The 22,016-nt window shown below is 54.9% G+C and overlaps 1 protein-coding gene across 2 annotated transcripts; it reads left to right on the top strand.

The window, feature by feature from the left end:
- The first annotated feature begins 1,118 nt into the window (after positions 1–1,118).
- Positions 1,119–18,935, top strand: TTLL12 (tubulin tyrosine ligase like 12). 2 transcript variants are annotated; one of them, XM_066358611.1, is made up of 14 exons: positions 1,119–1,463; positions 5,079–5,257; positions 7,522–7,720; positions 8,428–8,587; positions 8,673–8,806; positions 11,411–11,493; positions 12,718–12,834; positions 12,920–13,114; positions 13,323–13,434; positions 14,211–14,362; positions 14,659–14,740; positions 16,362–16,430; positions 16,900–17,038; positions 17,485–18,935. In XM_066358611.1, the coding sequence occupies exons 1-14, from the start codon at positions 1,134–1,136 to the stop codon at positions 17,634–17,636; spliced, it is 2,103 nt and encodes a 700-aa protein (XP_066214708.1). In that variant the 5' UTR covers positions 1,119–1,133; the 3' UTR covers positions 17,637–18,935. The 2 variants fall into 2 exon arrangements, with proteins under 2 accessions (XP_066214708.1, XP_066214709.1); XM_066358612.1 differs by lacking the exon at positions 16,900–17,038 and having other exon boundaries at positions 17,485–17,631.
- The last annotated feature ends 3,081 nt before the right edge of the window (positions 18,936–22,016 follow it).

The raw sequence follows: 22,016 nt of genomic DNA, 5'->3' as shown, positions 1-22,016 counted from the left end.
CTGAGTCTGTAAGACCACCATGCAGGCTTTCCCTGAGTTTATCAGGTTCAGCATGTGGCCCCTTTTTCATCCACACGGGCAAGGCCTCTGATTTAAACTCCTCTAGAAAATTGGGGGTAGAGGGGAGACACAGATTTCTCTTGAGCCCCACAGGATCTCAGTTGCCTTGAGCTAAAAAAGAATCTGCATATGCCTAAGGTACCTCTTAGGGTGGCTCTTTGAACCCCTACAGAAGCAATAGAAGTTGAAAAGTTAGAATGTTCAAAGAATAATTTTTGAAATCCTGTAATTTCACCTTGAAATACCTTTGCAATACCTCAACTTGTAAGAAAAACTTCCCTGCTTTAATTGCAGAAAGTTACACTCCGAATCCAAGTGTAAGGATACTGAAAATGCCCAGTTAGGTCACCAAAGCATGGACGCACAAGGTCTGATGAGTTTTATAAATTTATTTATGCGTCAGAGAACAGATGGGCTGAGTTCAAAATAGCGTCAGCCCTGAGTGTCTGGGCATTTAAGCTTTTATAGGGTTAGTGAGCAAGACTAGATAAATTTGTTTTGGGATAATTTTGGGACATTTGAGAGAATTTGCTCCAGCAGGAGGGTGGGTCAGGGGACAAGGGATATCGGTTTGCTCAGATGGAGTGTTACAGAACTATCCTGGCGCCAGATCACCTTAAGTCTAACCTGGCTAGTTGACGTTTTTGGTAAGGGACCCTGGGCCAGAATCTAACACCCACCATTTTGCAGCAACTAAATTTGGTAAGGCATTGAGCACCGGGGAGCTCCCTCTACTGCCAAGGGGCCTGGAAGTGGCTCGGTGCCACTGGAAGCGGCAGCCTGGTCACAGTACTATCTCTGAGCTTCAGTTTCCCCGTTCTGGACGGGCTCTGTAGCCGCCCCCGTTTCCCACAGCTGTAAATCATCGCTCGGGACACCCCTGAGACAGCTGGGAGGAAAGGGGGAGGAAGCACCGCCCTCACCTGGCACGCGTGCGCACACACCGGCAAAGCCTAGCCACACACGCACCCGGTTCCTGCGCGGCTCGCGTAAGCAAGCGTGCTCATTTGCGCATGCGCCCTTCAGACGGCCGGGCTTCCGGGCTCTCCGGGGTTCCTCCCCTTGAGCCTCGCATGGGGCGGGCCGGAGCGTGTAGACCGGCGGTGGGCGGGGTCTTGGGGAGTCGGGAGGAGGGCGGGGCGGGGCGGGGCGAGGCTACTGGAGGGCGGACCGAGTCGGAAGGGCTGCGGCGGCGCTGGCTTCGCGCTGGTGGAGGCGGCATGGAGGCGGACGCGAGGCTGGTGCTGACGCCGGAGTCGGCGCCAAACTCAGGGCAGGGCCCGGACGCCGAGGAGGGCGCGCAGGCCCTGGCCGAGTTCGCGGCGCTGCACGGCCCAGCGCTGCGTGCGTCGGGGGTTCCCGAGCGGTACTGGGGTCGCCTCCTTCACAAGCTGGAGCATGAGGTGCGGGCCGGGACGACGCGGGGAGGTCGAGGCGCCGGGCCGGCCGGGAGCAGTGGGGTGCAGAGCGGGCCCTGAATGAGCCGGGGATGGACCGCTCTGGACCCTTCTCCCGGGAAGGGTGTGGTCTGCGGGCTGGCCCTTGACCGAGAACTGCTGGGGGTTGGCGGCTGGGAGGCTGGGCTGGGTCCGCCTGGGGCAGGCACGAGGCCTCCTGGAGGACACGTGCAGATGAGGTGGGTAGGGTGTGGGGGGAGCTCGCTATGTGCAAGTGCGTTGCTGGGCAGGGAACCTGTGCGCAGCCGGGCAGGCCTCAGTGAGACGTACAGGACGGGTGTGTGTCTCTCGGGGAGTTGGGGCAGTGTGGATGGACGAGGTCAGAAAAGCGGGCAGGGGTTTGATGAAGAGCTACAAGTGTTGTGACCGACTGCGACTGCGCCTCCTTGGCAGTTTAGGAGCCGTCTAAACTGTGGGGCTTGCGGGTGGCTGCCAGGGCCCTGTACCCGTGGTCCCGGACCTGCCAGCACTTGGGGCTGGGCCAGGGCTACGGTGGCACCTGGAACTAAAATGAACTTTGATTCCTGTTACTGTGTGCCGTTCCCTGAGCTCATTCCTCCACCTCAAACCCCACAGCAGTCCTTTGAGGAATAAGAGGCATCACCCCCATTATACGGTTGAGAAAACTGAGGCGCAGGAAGAGAAAGTGACTCCCCCAAGGTCTGTCAGACTTCAGAACTGGAAACTCTCAGCCACTGCCTCCCTTTGGAAGATTAGGAACCCCATGAATTTGTGTCACTTTAACTTTTGGAACATAAAATTGTTTCATGTTCCCTCATTTGATTTGAGTCTGACTCACCCTCATTTTGCAGGTCTGAGAGGTGGAGAACAAATCTAAAAGAAAATGGGAAGGTAGATGTTTGTAGGTTCTGTTCCTTTTCTAGGGACGGTTCCATTCTGCTCACCTGCTGCTCTAGCCTGGGCCTCCAAAGAAGCTCCTTGTGGGTCCTGGCTAAGGATGGGCCCTGGTTTTTGGTAGTTAGCCCACATGCTGAAGACAGAGCACTTTCACAAGCCAGCTAGTGGGTCCTCCTCAGCTGGAACCAGGCTCCCCTTCAGGAGGCTGCCTCCTGCAGTGAAGACAGACAGCCCTGCAGGTGATGAGGGGAAACTCCAGAGCAGGAAAAGGGTGTCTCCTGAGCCTGGACAAAACCCTTCTTCTCAGCCAATTTCTCTATCTGTAAAATTGGGGTTGGACCAGTACTTTTCCTGATTAAAACTTAGGTAGTTGCTATAAAAAAAAGAGTGTCAAGAGCAGACAGTGAGTACACACTTATCTTCTGTAATAGTGAATCCCTCCCACCCCTAGGCATTTCCTGAGCACTTGACCTGGTCCGAGGCCTGTGCAGGGGTGGGTAGGGACCCTGGCAGTTTGTTACTGAGGATAGACAGGTCCTCATGTGCTGGGCGAAGGGAGCGCCCTGTGAGAACACCCAGCTCCAGCCCAGCCAGCCTCCATGGGCAGTAAACTCTCACTTGGGCAAGTCACTCACCCTACAGAGCCTCCACTAAGAGAGCAGGACTGTAAAACACGGCCCTGGCTCCCACTGTCTTGACAGGGAGGGGGTGGGAAGCATGCGATGAGTTTCAGGGCGATCACCAGACTGTAGTGCCCCCTCTGCCCTGTCTGCCATTGCTCCACAACCAGTGTTTTTCCATGGCCCTCCCTTGCCATTCTGAGTTATGGGCAGAGCTGTGAGTCACCACTCTGCCTGACCCACCCTGCAGCCATTTTTCCGAGGGAAACCTGCTGCTGCTGTGGATGCAGGTGTAGGGGAGGGACACTCCAGCAGCACAGGCACCTGCCACAGGAAATGGGGTCCTCAGTCTCGTCAGCGAGGCCCATGACCCTGGTGCCTTGCTGCAAAAGAAAGGTTCCCCTGGAGAGGCTCAGGGAAGTGTTTTAAAGTAAATTGCAGCTCTTCTGCCTGCATGTACCTCCCAATTCCATCATTAGGGGATTGTGGTCAGCCCCACGCCACAGCTAGGAAAAAGCCGGACCTGAGGCAGGCCCTCTACCCCTAGGCCTTATGCTGCCCCCACTCTGCTCACTCCCTCTTGTCAGGTTTGGGGGTTTGAGGTTCTAGGTTGAAGCCCAGGGTGTGGATTCCAGCCCTATGAGCTGCTTTTCTAATCTCTAAACTGAAGGTAACATAGTGGCCTCCCCAGGCTCTGTAAGAATTATAGAAGAACCCAGAAAGTGGTCGAGTTCAGAGCTCTCGAGCTCCCCTTATCTTTCGAGGAACCTGGTCTCAGCCCTCCCTGCCTGGTGTTCTTTCAGCCCCACCCATAGCCACGTGCTTAAGCCCCCCTCCCTCCCCAGTAGCGCTCACCTCACCTCTGACTATGTTTCTTCCACTCCATAAAATTTTCCTGGGCCTTCCAGGTCCAGCATCACTTACCTGGTCCTCCCAAATGGTCCAGCCCCACTTTGCTCTGCCACTCGTCCATCAGCCCCCGCCAGGCAGGATCATGAGTGATTCATCCTCGCACCCCCAGAGTTCCTGTGCTGCCCAGCACATGAAAGCTGCCTGTGCCCATGTAGCTAGCTGGTTTCCAACTGCTGGGATAGATTTTTTCCTGTTTTAAGAGTTTTGAGAAACTGGCTGGGGGGGGGGGTGGAAAACGGGGACAGGCCCTTGTTCCTGCTGTGTGCCAGGGACTTTCTGTGCAGCGTTGTGTTGACCTAACTCGCCGGTCTCCTGGAAAGTGGATGATAACTCCCCAGATGAGAGATAGGCCCCGGAAGTGGAATGATGGTAGCAAGGGCTTACAGAGCATTTGCCAGGCTTAGGTTCTAGCTCTCTATGCGTGTTAATTGTTAATCCTCCCAACAACCCTCTAGTAGGGGTAGGTCATTGTATGTATGAGGAAACTGAGGCATGGCGTGGTAAAGTGACTCATTCAAGGTATCTGAATGAGGTTTGGAACCTGCCTCCAGAGCACACAATGAGGCTCACACGTTCTCCTCACCGACTGCAGGCAGCTGGCAGTTGTCCTTTCCCAGGGAAACTCAAGGACAAAGGCCCTTATCTTCTTGTCCCAGCCTGGCTTGCTACCTCAGGAGACAGGCCCCAGGGCATGCTTCCCGCTGCTTGGCTGGCATGGTGGCCGCAGGAGGCTCTTAGACACCTGTTTCTGTCAGAGTTGCCTCAGCTGTCTTTGTGTTGGTTTGGTTCCTCTAGTGAGAACAAAATTGGGGTGAAGATCCCTGGCTATCAAGGTCTTGAGACTTCCGATGTGACCAGAGCCTCCCCATCCCCGTCTGCCTTTTGGAACCGTGTTTTCCCTGTGGAGCAAGGGGCCAGAGCAGACATAATTTGGACACATGCATGCAGGCCCACTTCTAAGCATGGAACCTGTAGGGTTGGTTGGGTTGTAGTTCTGACTGCTCTCTCTAGGAGCCTCAGTTTCCCCACCTATGAAATGGGTGGTTGGACAGTAAACAGGTCCTATGTCTCCTGAGGGGTTTAGTTTAACCTGTAGGCCCGGAGTGGAAGTCTGCTGTGGTGAGGGCTCAGGTTTGAGTATCCTGCCAACACCCCGTGCTGTGGCCTCCAGGTTTTCGATGCGGGGGAGATGTTTGGGATAATGCAGGTAGAAGAAGTGGAGGAGGAGGAGGAAAGTGAGGAGGAGGCTGCACAGGAAGCGCACAAGAAGAAGCCCAACCCTGGCAGTGAGCGCTGCTACAAGGTCATCGTGACCAACGAGAACAGGCTCCAGGCGGCTGACCCCAACAGGTAGGGGCCTAGGCGGGATGTCCGTCATCCACACCGTGGCTCTGGGGGCCAGGCTTCCTTTCAGGGAGATTTCACAAGGCCATCACCACTGGGAGAAGCAGCAATTGCAGATACTCGTGTGCTTCCTGTGTGATGAGCACTGTGCTACCATGTTTCCACCTGGGCTTCAGGGTTGGGTCAGTCCTGTTACTGATGACACTCCATGTTCGTCGTGTTTCCTTCCTTCTTGAGAACAGCCTCCCCATGTTACACCTGTCATAGCGGTCACCTGACAGGTGATGAGTTCTGATTTTGCTGATGAGGAAACACGAAGGACCTGCCGAAGGTCACACAGCTGTTGAGTGTGGGTATCAAACCCTTGACAGTCATACTTGTGAACCCGAGCTTTTCCGAGGACCCCTGGGCCTCCCGAATCTGAGTCTCTGGGTGGAGCCCAGGAAACTATTCATCATGTTCTCCAGGGACTTTATTCCCAGGAAAGAGGAGTGTGGTCTGGTTGAGTACTCAGGGGAGGACACAGAGGCCTAGAGCAGGGCTGGGCCTTGTCCAGGGCCCAGAGGGGCCATCAGCCAGGACAGACCTGCAGGCCCCTGTGTCCAAAGCTCCTCAGGGAAGGGAGTGGCCACACAGGTAATCAGCAACCAAGCACCTCCACCCACATGTTCTCATGAAGCAATTTGCTATCTCTCCTTTTAAATGCTGTGCCACCAGTCCCCATGTGTGTGGGCTCCAGGGCCTGGGTTTGGGCAAATTGGGCACTGTGGCCACCTCAAGGGGCTAGCTGCCTCAGCATCCTGCACCACACACCACCACCAGTCAGGCTTGGGAGGGGTTAGGGTAGACTCCTGGGTTTAGATTCCCCCTTCTCCTGGGTCTTTCTCCCCCCAGGCCTGAGTCTCCCCTATTGCCAGGCCCCTGCCTATCCCCTTTGCCACACCAGTCGTGTGCAGCCCCTGTGTGCAGTTGCACAGTGTCCACTTTGAAGGCCTGGCCCTGCACTCCATCACAGAACCATAAACTCCAAGCAAGAGGTCAGGAAGAAGTCATTTATTTTGGGATATACAAAGTAATACAGTCGTCCCGTCCTTCGGTATCCATGAGGAACTGGATACTAAAATCTGCAAACATTCGTGTCCTTTGTATAAAATGGTGTAGTACAGTTGCAAGTATAGTATGTGAAAGTTTATTCTTGTCTAATTTATTAATGTATTACTGTCCATACTAACAACTGTAAACATACTTTTACCTCACCCTGAATTTGCCTATAACCTGCAGTCGTCTCTAGATTATTTATAATACCTAATACAATGTAAATGTTACGTAAACAGTTGTTATACTGTATTCAGGGAATAGTGACCCTAAAAAATCTGCACATGTTCAGTCCTCAGTAAGCCTTACTACATAGTACATGTCAGCAACAATAACATTTTTCAAATATTTTTCACCTCAGTTTGATTGAAACCCATGGATATGGAGGGTCAATTGTATTAAGCACAGTAAATACTGTCCAACTTTCCACCCAGCCTAAGTCCTGGGACATTTGCTGTTCGTTTGATTTTAGTAAGGGAGCAGAGGTGAGGCTGTACCCCACTTGTTTGTGGGAGGTCAGTGTTTTGGTAGCCCTGTCCTGAGGGCTTGCATGGCCTCATCCTCCCCCTGCCTCAGCCCCACCGTGGTTATGCAGGAGCTGCGTTGCTGGCCCACCCAGGCTCCTCCAGGGAAACTGGTGTGTGGGCTGCAAGTGTCCATATGTGTGGTTACTTGAGATCTCCCAAAAAAAGGCTTTGGTGCTCCCCAGGAAGTGCCTGTAAGTCCCAGCATGCGTGAATGAGCTCCACGTGGCGGCTGCTTTTTGCTTCTTGGAGCATGGGCAGTCTTGCTTTGCGGAGCTCCTGCTGTGGGCCAGGCTGCAGGTAGCAAGGAGGGGCATGGGTGAGAGGACAGTCCAGTTGAGGACAGCACATTGTGTGTCCTGTCTCATTTGATGCTGTATCAGCCAGTGACAGGGTATTGGCCTCTTTCATCCTGTTTCATAGACTAGAAGAGGGAGAGGAATGTGCCTGGGATTTGTGTGGCCACACAGTGAGTGGTTGGCAGAGGTCAGATCCCCACATCGGGCCACTGGTGCTGGGGAGACCAGGTCTCAGGCTGGACGCCAGTCCAGGCCACAGCCCCGGACCCCTACCACCTCCTCGTCTGCTGCCACTTTCCTTTTTGCTGTGCCTTTATGACAACTTCACACTTCCCATGGCCTGTGCCTGTAGCATCTTCCTCATCGACCACGCCTGGACGTGCCACGTGGAGCATGCCCGCCAACAGCTGTACCAGGTGCCTGGGCTGCTGCACCGCATGGCCAACCTGATGGGTGTCGAGTTCCATGGTGAGTTGCCCAGCACTGAGGCCGTGGACCAGGTGCTGGAGGAGATGTGGAAGTTCAACCAGACCTACCAGCTGTCCCATGGGGTGAGTGGACAGCCAGGCTCCAGGGGAGGCAAAGGACACTGACCAGGTCTTCACTGCTCTATGCAAGTTTCAGTTAGATTGGGCAGCCAGGAGAGCCCAGACCCAGCCCAGGGGCCATTACTGTACAAGTGAGCAAACTCACCTACTCCCAGGGCCCACTGACACCTCTTCATTCCCTGTGGCTTTATCATGGGCCTTCTACTCTGCCTTGGGCCAGCAAATACCAGGAACCAAGCAAGGTGTCTGCTCGGCTTCTGGTCCTGTCACTTGAGTCCTGTCGGCACACGTCCTTGAGTTTTCAGCACCCTGCTCCCTGCCTCCTCAGACTCACCCTTAGGCTCCAGCCCCTCCCAGCTTTTAGGTTAGGAAAAAAACAAGTTGTTTGGTATGATTTCAGCTTAGATGTCACCTCTCCTGAACTACAAGTGTCCGTCGCCATACACAAGACCAGGCATACCCATGCAGCACTAGGCTAAGTGCTTTCTTTCCATGTGCTGTAAAAACATGAACCAACCTGACATATGCTGCCCTGGTCCTGGTCTGCCAGGGCAAGGCCACTGCCCCAGAGGCCCCAGGTTAAAGGGCCTGGGGTTTGCGTGGTTGCTGCTCCAGGCTCAGAGAGTTGGGTGGTTGGTGTTGGGTGCATGAATGGGTGGAGGATAGGTGGCTGGGCCAGTGGACGACGGCTGTGTGTGCTGTGCCCACAGACAGCCGAGGAGAAGGTGCCAGTGTGGTATATCATGGACGAGTTTGGCTCACGCATCCAACACTCAGACGTTCCCAGCTTTGCCACCGCACCCTTCTTCTACATGCCCCAGCAGGTGGCCTACACATTGCTGTGGCCCCTAAGGGATCTGGACACGGGTGGTAAGTGCAACACTGGCCCACCCTGGAGGATGGGCTGGGCCCAATCTCCTGCCACCCCTTGACGAGCACGTGTGTCTTGGTGCAGAGGAAGTAACCCGGGACTTTGCCTATGGAGAGACAGATCCTCTGATCCGGAAGTGCATGCTGCTGCCCTGGGCCCCCGCCAATATGCTGGACCTCAACTCCTGCACGCCTGAGCCGCCTGATGTGCACTATCAGGTGTGACCCTTCCCTTCCCACCCCTGAGCCTGTTTGCCTGGTGGCTTCTGAGACGTTCTCCATTTAGTCACCAGATGTCACTGAATGACGCCCAGCTACGGTAGGGGTGGAATAGTGTTTGGGAGTGTCTAAGAGACAAGGGGCTCAGACCACAGCTGCCTGTGGCCGTACTGCATGGGTATCAGCCTGAGCGTGACCATGGAGACTGATGCTGGGAGCCATCCTTTCAGAGGATTGTACGGGCTGGGGTGCTGGCAGTCAGTGGACAGCCCATTGGCCAGGGCCCCGCCAGGACACAGCAGGACTCCATACGTACGTGGGGGTGGGCCAGGTGAGGGAGCCAGGGTTAGTGAGGTCTGAGGTTAGAAGAAGTGTATGAACCAGGCCCAACCGCTGCCCTGCCCTATGGACTCCTGCCATTACTTGCTGTCGGCTGGTCCCAGTTGGAAACCAGGCAACAAAGGAGCCTATGCTTAGCACTTTATGGGCACTGTCTACTGTAATTCTTATAACATCAATACTAATAGTCCTATTTGTCTTTATTTTACTGAGAATGAGGAAACTAAGGTACAGAGAGGTTAACTTGTCAAAGGTCGCACAGCTGGTGGGAAAACTCGAGTCCAGACTCAAGGGGACTTGGTAACTTGTGAGCAGAGGCCACACACTCCTCCCTGTCTAGAAGCTGCCTCGCCTGCCCCCTCTCTCCCAGCACCTCAGCCGCTCACTCTGCCTCAGAGGGTGGTGGGAAGAGTAAATGAGGAAGCTGGAGTTAGAGTGGGCCCTTCTGTGTGGCAGTGGCGGCTTTGCATGCTCCTGATGGGGGAGGCTGGGTAGCAGTGGCAGTCCTATGGGTACCTTACCCATGAATTCTGAATTCTCACCAGTGACGATTGACGCCAAAAACTCCGTGATCACCCTTCTTGGTTCACTGACGTATTTCAGAGGCTTGTAGAGTGCCTGCACCCAGTAGGTGCTTAGTAAATGTTTGAGAAAATGAGTGACTAAAAAGGGGCAAGGCTTAAGAATGTCCAGGGGACAAAGGCTTCCTGATCTTGAGGTTGTTAATGTGACATGAATTACAATATCATTTCTTCTTGGGTCACATTCTACTGACCAGGAAGAAAAGGTAAGAGGCCAAACACTGCCTGAAGCATCCTGGTTGTTTGTCCCCAATTGACCCATCTGGATCAGGCCTGTGCTCTGGGCCCCGGGTTGTCTATATTATTGCTGGGTAACAAATCACTCCAGCCACAAATAGCAAACATTTATTATCTCACACAGCTTTTTTGTGTTTGTTTGTTTTTCTCTGGTTGATAGAGAAATGAGAAACATCAACTCATACTTGCTTCACTTTAGTTGTTCATTGATTGCTTTTCATACATGCCTTGACGGGGGGGCTCAAGCTGAGCCAGCGACCTGGGGCTTCAAGCCAGTGACCCGGGATCATGTTGATGAGCCCACTCAAGCCAGCAACTTCGGGGTTTTGAACAGGGGTTCTCAGTATCCCAGGTCAATGCTCCATCCACGGTGCCACCACCGGTCTGGCATCTCACATAGTTTCTGTGGGATGGGAGTTGGAGAGTGGCCCAGAGTCTCTCATGAGGCTCAGTCAGGCTGACAGCCAGGACCACGTCCTCCGAGGCCTGGTGGGGCTGAGGACCTGCTTCTACACCTGGGAGAGTGGTGCTGGCTGCTGGTGGAGGCCTGAGTTCCTCCCTATGGGGTCTCCTCAAAGGGCTGTGTGAGTGTCCTCACGAGCTGGCAGCTAATTACTTTCAAAGCAGGTGAACCAAGAGAAGTGAGGGGGAAGCCTCAGGGCCTTTGATGAAGTTGCAAGCGTTCTTTCACTTTTTTTCCTTTTTTTTTACAGACAGTCAGAGAGGGATAGACAGGGACGGAGAGATGAGAAGCATCAATCATTAGTTTTTCATTGCGCGTTGCAACACCTTAGTTGTTCATTGATTGCTTTCTCATATGTGCCTTGACCGCGGGCCTTCAGCAGACCAAGTAACTCCTTGCTTGAGCCAGCAACCTTGGATCCAAGCTGGTGAGCTTTTGCTCAAACCAGATGAGCCTGCGCCCAAGCTGGCGACCTTGGGGTCTTGAACCTGGGTCCTTTGCATCCCAGTCCAATGCTGTATCCATTGCGCCACCACCTGGTCAGGCCGTTCTTTCACTTTTTATTGATTAGAAACAACTCATTCAGCCAACACTCAAAGGGAGAGGAACTAACCTTTTTTTAAAGGAAATGTCAAAATTTTGTGGGTGTGTTTTAAACCACCACTCTATCTAAGCTCAGAACAGCCTTTTGGGACTCCCTGAGGACCAGGACCCCCCTCCCAGGGTAGGCTGGGCACCTCAGCTGCCTGGTTTCTTGGTGGGGAGAAGATTAAGAACAATATTTGGGTTGTTGAGCACCTGAGGGGCCTTGAGCCCCAGACTACTGGGGTAGGAGTGGTCAGAGCGCTCTGGTGAGAGGCTCCACATGAGGGCTGGGTGTGCCCCAAGATACTGAACCCTGCTGTGCCAGGGTGGGGGACATGTGTGTTCACTGGCTTCCCTTCTCAAAGATCTGTTTCTACCTCCAGTGTCTTTTCTTTCCAGGCCATTTTGGAGGAGAACAAGGAGAAGCTGCCACTTGCCATTGACCTGGTGGCGTATCCGTATCCCTCTGACCACGTCTTCAAGTGCGTAGCCTTCTTCTAAGCTCAGTGAGACTTTTCCTCAGTCACTTTGCGCGCACTCTCTCCCTCTCTCTCTCTCTCTCTCTCTCACACACACACACACACACACTCAGTTCCCACAGCTCCCAGAATATTGCCTAGCACAGGGAGGTACTCAGTAGGTCTGTTCTGTCCTGGTGGCTCCATGGTAACTGAGGTACTAGAAGGGGAGCTCTTAAGATCACACGGGACTGCTGCACACTGCTCTACAGGCCCATGTGTTCATATGCTCCTGGAGGGAAAACACCCAGGCCTACACATGCCAGCCCCCTCCCCCCCCCCCCGAAGGCTGGGCGCCCGTGCTGACAGGGACCATGCTGGGCTCTTAGGAAGGCCCTGGGCTGCCAGAAGGTGCTGTGCCCAGTGTCTACAGGTGTGGGCTGGCCCCCATAGGAGCAGAGACTCCATTCTACAGGTGAGTAAGTGAAGGTGCGGATCCCTGCCCACCAGGTATATAACACAGGCTCAGAGGTGAATCCAGCCCAGCCAGAGTGTACTGGCCTCTGCCTTCAGTGGGAGCCCCTTCTATGGCTGTCCACAGACGGAGCAACACACTTTGTGCTGCTCCTTCCTCCAGTCCTGGGTTTTCCCCCCACTGCCCTCTGCTTGGCCATCCTCCCCTTTCCTGAGGCCCACTGCCCAGCATCCCTCCACCTCCTTGGGGTTAGAGGCCTCCCTGAGACCTGCTGAGATCATGCTCCGTGCTCCAGCCCTGCCGGAGCAGCCCAGCACCCCCGTACCCAAAACACTGTCCCAGCCTGGGCCCCCTCCTGCCTCCTCACTCAACCCCATTGATTTAAAATGGTGGCCATCACTGCCACCCCCAGCAGACAGGCTCCCAGGCCCTGTCCATCATACCTCTGCCCAGGGCCAGCACAGACCAGTCACGGTGGTGTGCAGTGAAACAGTTGTCTTGGCCACATGCTCACCTGCAGGCACCTGGGGCGTAAGCTCCCTTCTCAAGGGTCAATTTCTTAGTGTGTCTGCGGGAATCCGTAGTGCTGACCTGTCCCTGTATTGCCCTGGGAGGAAAGGGCCTGCATTTGTTCTATACTCCGGTTGTCCCGTTTCATCCTTATGACAAATGTGGGCAACCTGGGGCTGTAGCGGTCCGAGTTCTTCAACACTTAGCCGACAGGCCAGGGCCGAGTCTCCGCCTGGCTGACTCCAGCCCACCTCCCCCTGCAGGGTCTACACAGACGTGCAGCAGGTGCTCAGCCACCTCACCCACCCTCGCTTCACCCTTGCCCAGAGCGAGGCGGACGCCGACATCCTCTACAACTTCTCACACTTCAAGGACTTCAGGTGAGGCACCTCCCAGCCAGGCACCAACGGCCAGCCTAGAGCCTCTCGCTGCAGCCCCCTGAGCCGTCCCACTGCTCGGCCGCAGGAAGCTCAGCCAGGAGAGGCCCCACGTGCTGCTGAACCAGTTCCCCTGTGAGAACCTGCTGACGGTGAAGGACTGCCTGGCCTCCATCGCACGCAGGGCAGGCGGCCCCGAGGGCCCGGCCTGGCTGCCCCGCACCTTCAACCTGCGCACTGAGCTGCCCCAGTTTGTCAGCTACTTCCAGCAGCGGGAGAGCCGGTAAGCACCCCCCGCCCCTGCTGCCCCCAGGCTGTGCTGCCAAGTCCAGGCTGTGGCGGTGTGGGCTTCCCTCGGGACAGCCTCTAGCCTCTGCCGTGACACCTCCCTCAGCCCCCAGGGAGGTCAGGTGTCCCTCTGCTGCCTTGGTCCTGGGGAAATGCTGGAGAGGGTGGCCCTGGTGCAGCCCAGCCAGCCCCTCTGCCCCCAGGGGTGAGGACAACCACTGGATCTGCAAGCCCTGGAACCTGGCACGTAGCCTGGACACCCATGTCACCAAGAACCTCCACAGCATCATCCGGCACCGCGAGAGCAGCCCCAAGGTGCGCCCCAATTGGGGCACAGTGCGCGTGGCGCACAGGGCGGCCACTGGGGTGGGGGCAGGGGACTGTGGTGTCAAGGTCTTGTGCAGGTGAGTCCTGGTGTCAGTGTCAGCGATGGTGGGGTCACTCAGCTCACAGGAGTCTCTGAAGCCCTCATGCCATGCCTTCCACTACCCTGCCAGCAGAGAGGGCTATGACGGTCACTCAGCCATGCTAGGTGTATTTTACTTCAAGCACACGCTGCACCATGGGTGACCACACAGCCAGAGGGAGATGGCCAGGCCAGGGAGCCCCTGGGGGCCCTGGACGAAGATGCTGTAGTGACATGGGGCTCCTCAGAAGCAGTGTTAGGGAGTTTGGGGACACAAGATCATGCCCCTGGGCAGAGGCTGAGGGAGGCATGTCTCACAAGATGGTCGCTGGAGGTTTCTGGCTATGCAAGGGGAAAAGCTGGTGGGTTTAAGCTAAGAATTTGTGTTCAGTTTCTAACACCTAAAAGTTGGTGGGATCTTTTCCTTCAATTAAAGAAGGAAATTGACCCAGCCTAGACAAGGGTTTGGAAGTGCAGAGGAATGACAGTAAGTGCAAGGTGTGGGTCCTTCTGGCCACCAGGGCAGGAGGGGCCTGCGGGAGCACGTCTGTTCTCCAGGACATGGGGATAGCATTGGCTGTCCCAAGCGTGAGTCCACAGCTGGTGAGGTTGGCGTGCCTACAGGATTCTTTGCCCTGGCCCAGGTAAGGGGAGAGCCTCCCATGAGCATGCCTCTGCTCTCCAGGTTGTGTCCAAGTACATCGAAAGTCCTGTCTTGTTCCTCCGAGAAGACGTGGGGAGGGTCAAGTTCGACGTCCGCTATATCGTGCTGCTGCGGTCAGTGAAGCCCCTGAGGTTGTTCGTGTATGACGTGTTCTGGCTGCGTTTCTCCAACCGGTAACTGGAGAGAGTAGGCGGGCTAGGGGTCCAGGGTGGGGGTCAGGGGGCCCCTCCTGTAAGGATCGGAAATCCTGCACTGGTGCTTCTTTACCACGCAACCCACAGGGGACCCGCCATGCCTGTGACCACTGTAAGGAACATAAGCATTCCTCGTAAAATAGGCAGCAATACCTATGGTTTGCAGTGACATTTGCTGAGTTGTGGGAGTCACAGAGTGAGCAGGAGGGGCGGGGAAGAGAACCAGTGCCCTGGTCCAGGGGCCCACTCAAGGGGTCTGCCTACTTGTCCTGCAGGCCCTTCGCCCTCAATGACTTGGACGATTATGAGAAACATTTCACTGTCATGAACTACGACCCAGAAGTGGTGCTGAAGCAGGTAGGGGCCTGGCAGGACCTTACAGGGCCTGGGGAGTGGGCTCATGCAGGCCCGGACCACAGCCATCATCAGCCTGTCTACCGGGCAGGCTGTGCAGACAGAGCACCTGCCTTCTGGCAGCTGTGTCATCTCAAGCAGCTGCCCTGCAGCTCTCACAGATACCAGGGAGACTTGAGGCAGAGCATGGTTGTAGCCTAGCCCAGAAGCACTGACTGCCTTCCATTCAGAACCTCTGTAGCAATAGGACAGGTGCAGGTGGCGAGGCACAGAGGTGCATGTCACATGGCCCCCACATGGCAGGAGTGCAGGGAGTTGAAAAAGGAGTGCTGCTGGCCTGTGACCCTGCCCGGTTTCTCTTTCTGCCCCGCACGATCGGGCGCCTGGAGCCAAGGGGCATTAAAGCAAGGCCGCTTTCAAGGTTAATGCATCAAACCCCAGCTGGCCAGCAGTGCACCTGGGACAGGTAGGCGCAGCCTAGGCAGAAGCTGGGGCTGGCTCTGAGTGGAGGAAGGAGGAAAGGAGAAAGGGAAGTAGGGCACAGTACCTCCCACCCTGCTCTACACACAAGGCCTGTGGTGGCCTTCCTACTCCTTCCGCCAGGGGCCGCTGTCCTGCTGTCTAGGCAGGGCTTGAGTCTCACCAGCATGAGTACATCCCTGAACGAGTCTGGCCACTGTTGTACTCGTTTAGATTTTTGTGAGAACAGCAACCCGTTGAACAAACCTTCCTGCCGCTTTCTTTTTTTGCTGGGCACCATGTGATTAGATTTGTCATTGTAAGTCTAGCTGCAGGTCATTCTCAGGTTATTCTTGTCTCGTTGACAGACCTTGAGGTCATTTCTGGGTTTTCATTATTCATAAGCCTGCTGTACCAGACAGCTTGGGGACACCGAGCTGTTCCATGTCTGAGACGTCCTCTAGGGCGTGTGCCCACATGCACACCTCAGCAAGGGCTGTTGCTTCTTGTTCCGGGCTGTTGACAACTGGTCCCTAGGACCCTGAACCCTCACTGGAGCCTCAGGATGTTGTTGGACATTGTGTCTGGGGGAACTGTCTTCTCTCTGTTGTAAATATGTCATCTCTGGAAGGTCACATTTCTTCTGAAGGCCCCTGCTTGTGGGGGCACATGCCCAGGAGGGCACAGACATTGGGCTTCCATACGGAGTCCATCCTAGCCCTTTATGGGAGAAACCTGAGCTGACTGCCAGCTTACTCAGGTGCAGTCTCAGCCTGAGAGGGTGTTGCTGCCCCGGTCCCTGTGAGCTGGTGAGCAGTGATCTCGGGCCTGGTCCCTGCAGACACGGGTCCCAGGACTGCTGCCAGTGCCGTGTTCTGACACGGGCATGGTGATGTGTTGGCCCCGACCTCGCAGCAGCCCTGCCAGGGAGTTTTGCTGGGCAGGGAGCATTGTCCCATTTTCTAGATGAAGACAAGAGGCTCTGAGAAGTAAATCTGTGTTTCCAAGTCGCACAGTGAGATCCAGAGCGCAGACCCACTCTCTTGCCTCCCATTTGTGTCTTGAGGGGGTCGGTAGGCTGCCAGCGCTTACCTGTGACACCAGCTCGTGTCAGAGGCCCATGTCAGGGCAAGGCAGAACTTGATGGGCCCTGTGTTTGACACAGGTGCACTATGACGACTTCATCCCTGAGTTCGAGAAGCAATACCCAGAATTCCCCTGGAAGAGCGTACAGGTAAGTCCTGAGCAAAGTTGGCAGGGCCAGAGCCTCCATTGTGGGTTCATGTGAGGGAAGGGGAGTTTTGGCTCCTCTGGATGGTCCTGCTCCTCCCACCGAGGCTGGTGAAGGAGACAGCATGAGGCGGTGTGGAGGGCTTCTTGTGGGGGTGATCTGGAGGGGTATTCAGCTCACCTTTGGGACAGCCAGACAGCCACAGGCCCTGCCTGTCCCAGGAATTGCAAATGTAAGGAGACCACAGGGACTCAGCTGGAGGTACAGGCTGGCCCCCATGTCCTGGAGTGAGTGGCTCGGGTGCTCTGCACACTTTGGTGCAGAGGAGAGCCCATGGGGCCCCGAGGCACAAGACTCGGGAAGGTGTGGGGCAGGGGTGGCTATGGCCAGGTCTGGAGACGTGAGGGATGGAGGAAGAGTAATTCAGGCCATTTGGGGCACCCCCCCTGACCCAGCTGTCCCTGGTCCCCAGGCTGAAATCTTCCGAGCCTTCACAGAGCTGTTCCAAGTAGCATGCGCTAAGCCACCCCCCCTGGGCCTCTGCGACTATCCCTCATCCCGGGCCGTGTATGCCGTTGACCTCATGCTGAAGTGGGGCAGCCATCCAGATGGTGAGGGGCTCCCCATAATTCAACCCCTCTCTGTACCCAAAGCCAATTGTCCAGCCCCTTCCCAGGGAGCAGAGGGCATTGTTAGTCAGTGCTACCTTGGTTGTCCTTTGCCTCCAGTTAGCTGGGAGATCTGGGCCTGGGGAGGCCCACCATTAAGGGGTGACAGCCTACAGGACAAAGTGCAAACAGGAAGGGTGGGTGGGCGGGCAGAAGGGTGGGGACCACCGCCTCCCAAGCCTGTGTCTCTGCTTCCTTTTTTTTAACTAAACTAGCCAACTGAGCTGGATGTGGTGGCTCATAAGAATCTGGCCCTCCAGTCTTTCCCTGAGGGAGCAGGCTTAGGCCAGGCCCCTAAGAAGCCAGGAGACTTGGGCTCAGGCCCCTTGGCCCCAGCCCCCACCCAAGAGTGCCATGCCCTGTGTTTCTGCTGTGTTTTGTACCAACAGGAAAGCAAGTGATGCAGCCCCAGATCCTAGAGGTAAACTTCAACCCAGACTGCGAGCGAGCCTGCAGGTACCACCCAACCTTCTTCAATGACGTCTTCAGCACCCTGTACCTGGACGAGCCCAGTAACTGCCACGTCACCCGCCTGGTCTAGGCCCCTGCTGGCCTGCTGCTTATGTGTGTGGTGGATCCTAGCCTCAGTCCCTGAGCTGCTTCTGAAAAGCTCCCCTCCCCTCTGGGCATAGGCCAGCCACATCCCAGCTTCACACCCTGGGGGCACAAGGTCCTCCTCCCTCTCGGTCAGGAGCAGGGCCCAGTCACACTGCCCCAGGCTGAGTGCCTGGCCACTGTCCACACTCCCCTCTCCACCGTCTCGGCAGTGACCACCCTCAGCTCAGCCTGGGCTTTATTGCTGAGAGTGTGGTTCCTAGGCTGCTCTGTCTCCCGGGTGTTAGCGAAAGGGGTTCTGGGGCGTGTGATGAGGTGTCCTCAGAAACAAGGCCTCCCAGGAAGGCCTGTGGGAGCCCAGACATTAACGGCCAAGCTGGCTCTCGTCAAAGCGTGCTTTCTGGCCGCCCCAGAGTGGGGCTCAGGCTCCCACACTCCTCCCCAAGGGCCCTTTGGGACAGGCGTCCCCAGAACACCTTGGGGAACCTGCTTGCTTGCCAGACCCAGCCTTTTTACCCTACCCTAAACCCAGCTCGACCAGAACCGTCACCAGCAAACCTGTGGGTTCCGGGGCAGGAAGGGCACACTGCCTTTTGTTGCCGATGCCTTGCCATTTAGCGAGGCCCAGCCGGCCTTCCTGGTTGCTCTGGTCCCGGGGTCTCCCTGGCACTGCAGTTGTCCCGCCCTTGTCTGAGGTTGAGGGGCGCTTTGGCAAGGGTGACTTGAAGCAGGGGGACCAACGTGGGCAGCCAGAGCACCAGGCAGTAAGTAGATGGCTTCCAAAAATCATTCCACCAAGAACTTGATGTTAGATGCCGTTTTCCACCAGTTTACAGCCAAGATGTTGGATTATTGTTACTCTTTCATTCATGGGAAGAAAATACAAAATTTTTGTTTTAATGTTGTTCCTGAAATTTGGAGTCTGATGCCAGCATATTGTCTAGCTAGCTGCAGTACGCCAGGCCCAGCTAACAGGGCAATGGGTGGGGGATTCTGAGTGGGGAGAGGGGACTGCCTGTTGAGCTTCACTGTGCGTGTTTTAAAGGTGGGGAGTCTTGTTTCATTCTGAAGAGCAATCCTTGTAACAAAACTGAACCAGGTTGTGCCTCACATCTCTAGTGTGTCTGTCCATTCTCTGTTGACCCGAACCTCAGCCCTCCCCTCAAGCCATGTAGAGGTGTAGCAAGTGGGACACCTTGTGTCTGGTTTCCTCCCTGGGAGGGCTGCTGGTGTCCTGTCCCCTTCTCAACTGGATTTGTGCTGCAATAAAGTATGCCTTCTCTACTTCCGCCTCCCTGTCTCTGGGGGGCCCAGGGACCCCAGGCCTGGCATGCTGTCAGCCGCTTTCTTCTGGTTGTTAAAGCTAAAACATCAAAATGTAAGAAATAGAAGAAAGCAGATGGTGCTCAGATCTGTAAGTCCCCATTTTGGGCCATTCAGGGTCCACACTCCCCTCTCCATTCAGGGTGTTGTAGCAAAATGCTGTAAACTGGATGGTGTAACAAGTTTTTCACAGTTCTAGAAGCTGAGGCATCTCAAGATCAAGGGCCTGGCAGATTATTGTCTACTTCCTAGTTCATAAACATCTCGCTGTGTCTCACATGCAGAGGGGTGAGGGGGAGCTCTGTGGGGTCTCATAAGGGCATTAGTCCGACTCCTGAGGGCTCTACCCTCATGACCTAATCATCCCCACCCCCTGATGCCATCACATTGGAGTTAAGATTGCAGACCATGAATTTGGAGGGTAACGAACACTTGGGTCAGACCACAGCAGTTCCCTAACCCAAAGTTCAATTTGCCAGTGCTGATTTCATTTTTGAGCAGGAATTGGAGGCAGGTGTGGAGCCGAGGCCCATCCACATCCTAACCAATACCCAGAACCTCGGTCCTCAAGTGAGCCCTGAATCAGCTGTGGCACTTACATTGAGGGCCTTGGAGCCCTGGATTTCTCTCCACACTTGTTTCCTCATCCTGGGGATAGGGGATATAATCAGAGACCTTAACTGCTTAAGGGATGGCCAGAGTCCAGTGAGCTGATGCAGAAGAGGTGTGTGGGTGCTGTTCCCCCCAGGAGGCAGAGGCTTCAAACACCCAGGCTGTTGAAAGGTGCCACTTCTCATAGGAAGTGCCTTACAAGGGATCTCCTGTGGCCCCAGGACAGTGCTCACACCAGATTATTTGTCCAGGTGTCACAGGGATTGCCCTCCTCCTCACTCCCAGTTCATTTGAAACCTGATGGCCCAAGATACTCCGAGGGGGCACAGTCACTGGGATCGGAGGACCCTGTGATCCCTGCATTATAGTCGTATAGGGCAGCTGTGTTAGGCTTGCTTGCTGGTTTACTGGCTGCAAGCCATTTTCCTGATTAGTGTGTGAGCACGTGGCAATGCCATGTGTGTATGACCTATATAAGACTGGCAGCCAGCCAGCGTGAGGGGTCATTTGCTGTTTGTTTGCCTGAGAGGTGGTTTCCCCTGCCTGTGTGCTTGTCCACTGTTGTGAGATTTTATTAAACGGAATGGCCCAACCTTTTCCAGCTCTGCAGTTTTTCTACCATCTGTCAGAATCCAGTGTGAACCTGCCTGGCCTTGGCCACTGGCATTACAACATGCTTTTCCCCAAGCCTAGAGCTCTTGCAACTGTGATCACTTAAAAATCAAGACAACCCCGAAGGCCTGACCAGGCAGTGGCGCAGTGGATAGAGCATCGGACTGGGATGCAGAAGACCCAGGTTCGAGACCCCAAGGTTGCCAGCTTAAGCGGAAGCTCATCTGGCTGAGCAAAGCTCACCAGCTTGGACCCAAGGTCGCTGGCTCGAGCAAGGGGTTACTCGGGCTGCTGAAGGCCTGTGGTCAAGGCACATATGAGAAAGCAATCAATGAACAACTAAAGTGTCACAACGAAAAAATGATTGATGCTTCTCATCTCTCTTCGTTCCTGCCTGTCTGTCCCTATCAATCCCTCTCTCTGTCTCTGTAAAAAAAATTAAAAAAAAAAAGACAACCCCCAGGAAGGCCATCATGCAGGGCCTTCACACTGTCTTTCTGGTACTCACCTTCTCCCAAGTCACTTTCTGTCAGGAATTCATGAAGTCGGAATTTGTGTTAGACATTGAGGGTTGATTGGACAGTCCAAGTAGCAGAATTAATCTTTACCAAGTTTCTCCAGGGCAACACAGAAGAAATCCAAAAGGTGAAACTTGAGATGCTATGTCCTCAGTGGTGGTCAGCGGCCACACAAACACGCCCAGACATGGCAGCTCTTAGGGAGAGACACAGACGTAGGACCGCCTCAGCACAGTATAATGCCAGTAGCCGAGGCCAGGCAGGTTCACGTTGGATTTGGGCAGACGGTAGAAAAAATGCGGAGCTGGAAAGTGTCAGGCTATACCTATTTTTTGGAGGCTCACAAAGACAGGCAAGCAAATACAGTAAACAAAAGGGAAAGAGCTAATAAAGGAAAATCTGCTACTCGCAGTAAGGTCAAGGAAGCAAGGAAAACCGCACTTCATGGTGGCAGAAGAGCAATCTGGAAGAATCGCCGCCCAGGGGAAAAACTCAGCCTTACATAGGCCATGCACACATGCCTCTGTCACGTGCTTACGCACTAATCAAGCAAAGTGCTTGAAGCTGGTAAACCTGTGAGCAAGCCTAACAGAGCTGCCCTGCACACAGGCAAGGCAGGGCTTCCTTCCACCTGCCGAGTGCGGAGTGGCTGGACAGGACATGAATGTGTCAGCAACCCCCTAAGAGTCACTTGTTACCGTGCTGATGCCCCACCAGCAGAGCCCTCTGGGCTGTGTGAGTGGCCTGAGCTTTTGTCCTCTGTAGCCAGTCAGCAGGAGAGAAAGAGAGGCAAATGCTCAGATTCGTGACCACTGCGTGACGTAGCCCCAGAAAAGCGTGCAGCCCAGGAGGGCCTGATAAAGTGATGAGGTATGAATTTTCCTATTAAACCCACGTGGAAGGTGTCCACACCCTCCAGTCCCTAGTGGATGGTAACAGCACAAAGCAGGGAAGAATGCTGTGGAGATGGGAGAGTGCATCACAAGACAGCCCGCCAACAACTCAACAACGTGCCTCCTCTTCTTGCCCATTTCCCCTGGCGTTCCTGTGGCTGTGTATGTTTTGTGGCCAGAAGGAAATATGTGGGAGATCACTAGAGATGAACAAGCCCACAGGTGTATGGAATGGACATAAAATCATCTGTGTGAGCATCACAGAAAATCCAAGAGGTCCCAGGTGCACTGAAGTGCTAGCATGACTCTCAGGCATGTGTGCCCACGATGCCCCTGACTATCTTGGAGAACTCTAGAAATCAATAAAATGGATGTGCAAAGAATGCCCCATCTGCCTCCTCTGCTTTA

Source organism: Saccopteryx leptura, chromosome 1 (assembly GCF_036850995.1).
Source record: "Saccopteryx leptura isolate mSacLep1 chromosome 1, mSacLep1_pri_phased_curated, whole genome shotgun sequence".
Lineage (NCBI taxonomy): Eukaryota > Metazoa > Chordata > Mammalia > Chiroptera > Emballonuridae > Saccopteryx > Saccopteryx leptura.
This window is presented reverse-complemented; position numbering and strand designations above follow the sequence as displayed.

Coding starts and splice junctions, on each gene's coding strand:
- TTLL12 (XM_066358611.1), top strand. CDS start 1,134: ATGGGGCGGGCCGGAGCGTGTAGACCGGCGGTGGGCGGGGTCTTGGGG. Junction 13,115..13,322: donor TTCCAGCAGCGGGAGAGCCG/GTAAGCACCCCC, acceptor CTCTGCCCCCAG/GGGTGAGGACAACCACTGGA. Junction 16,431..16,899: donor TCCCCTGGAAGAGCGTACAG/GTAAGTCCTGAG, acceptor CCTGGTCCCCAG/GCTGAAATCTTCCGAGCCTT.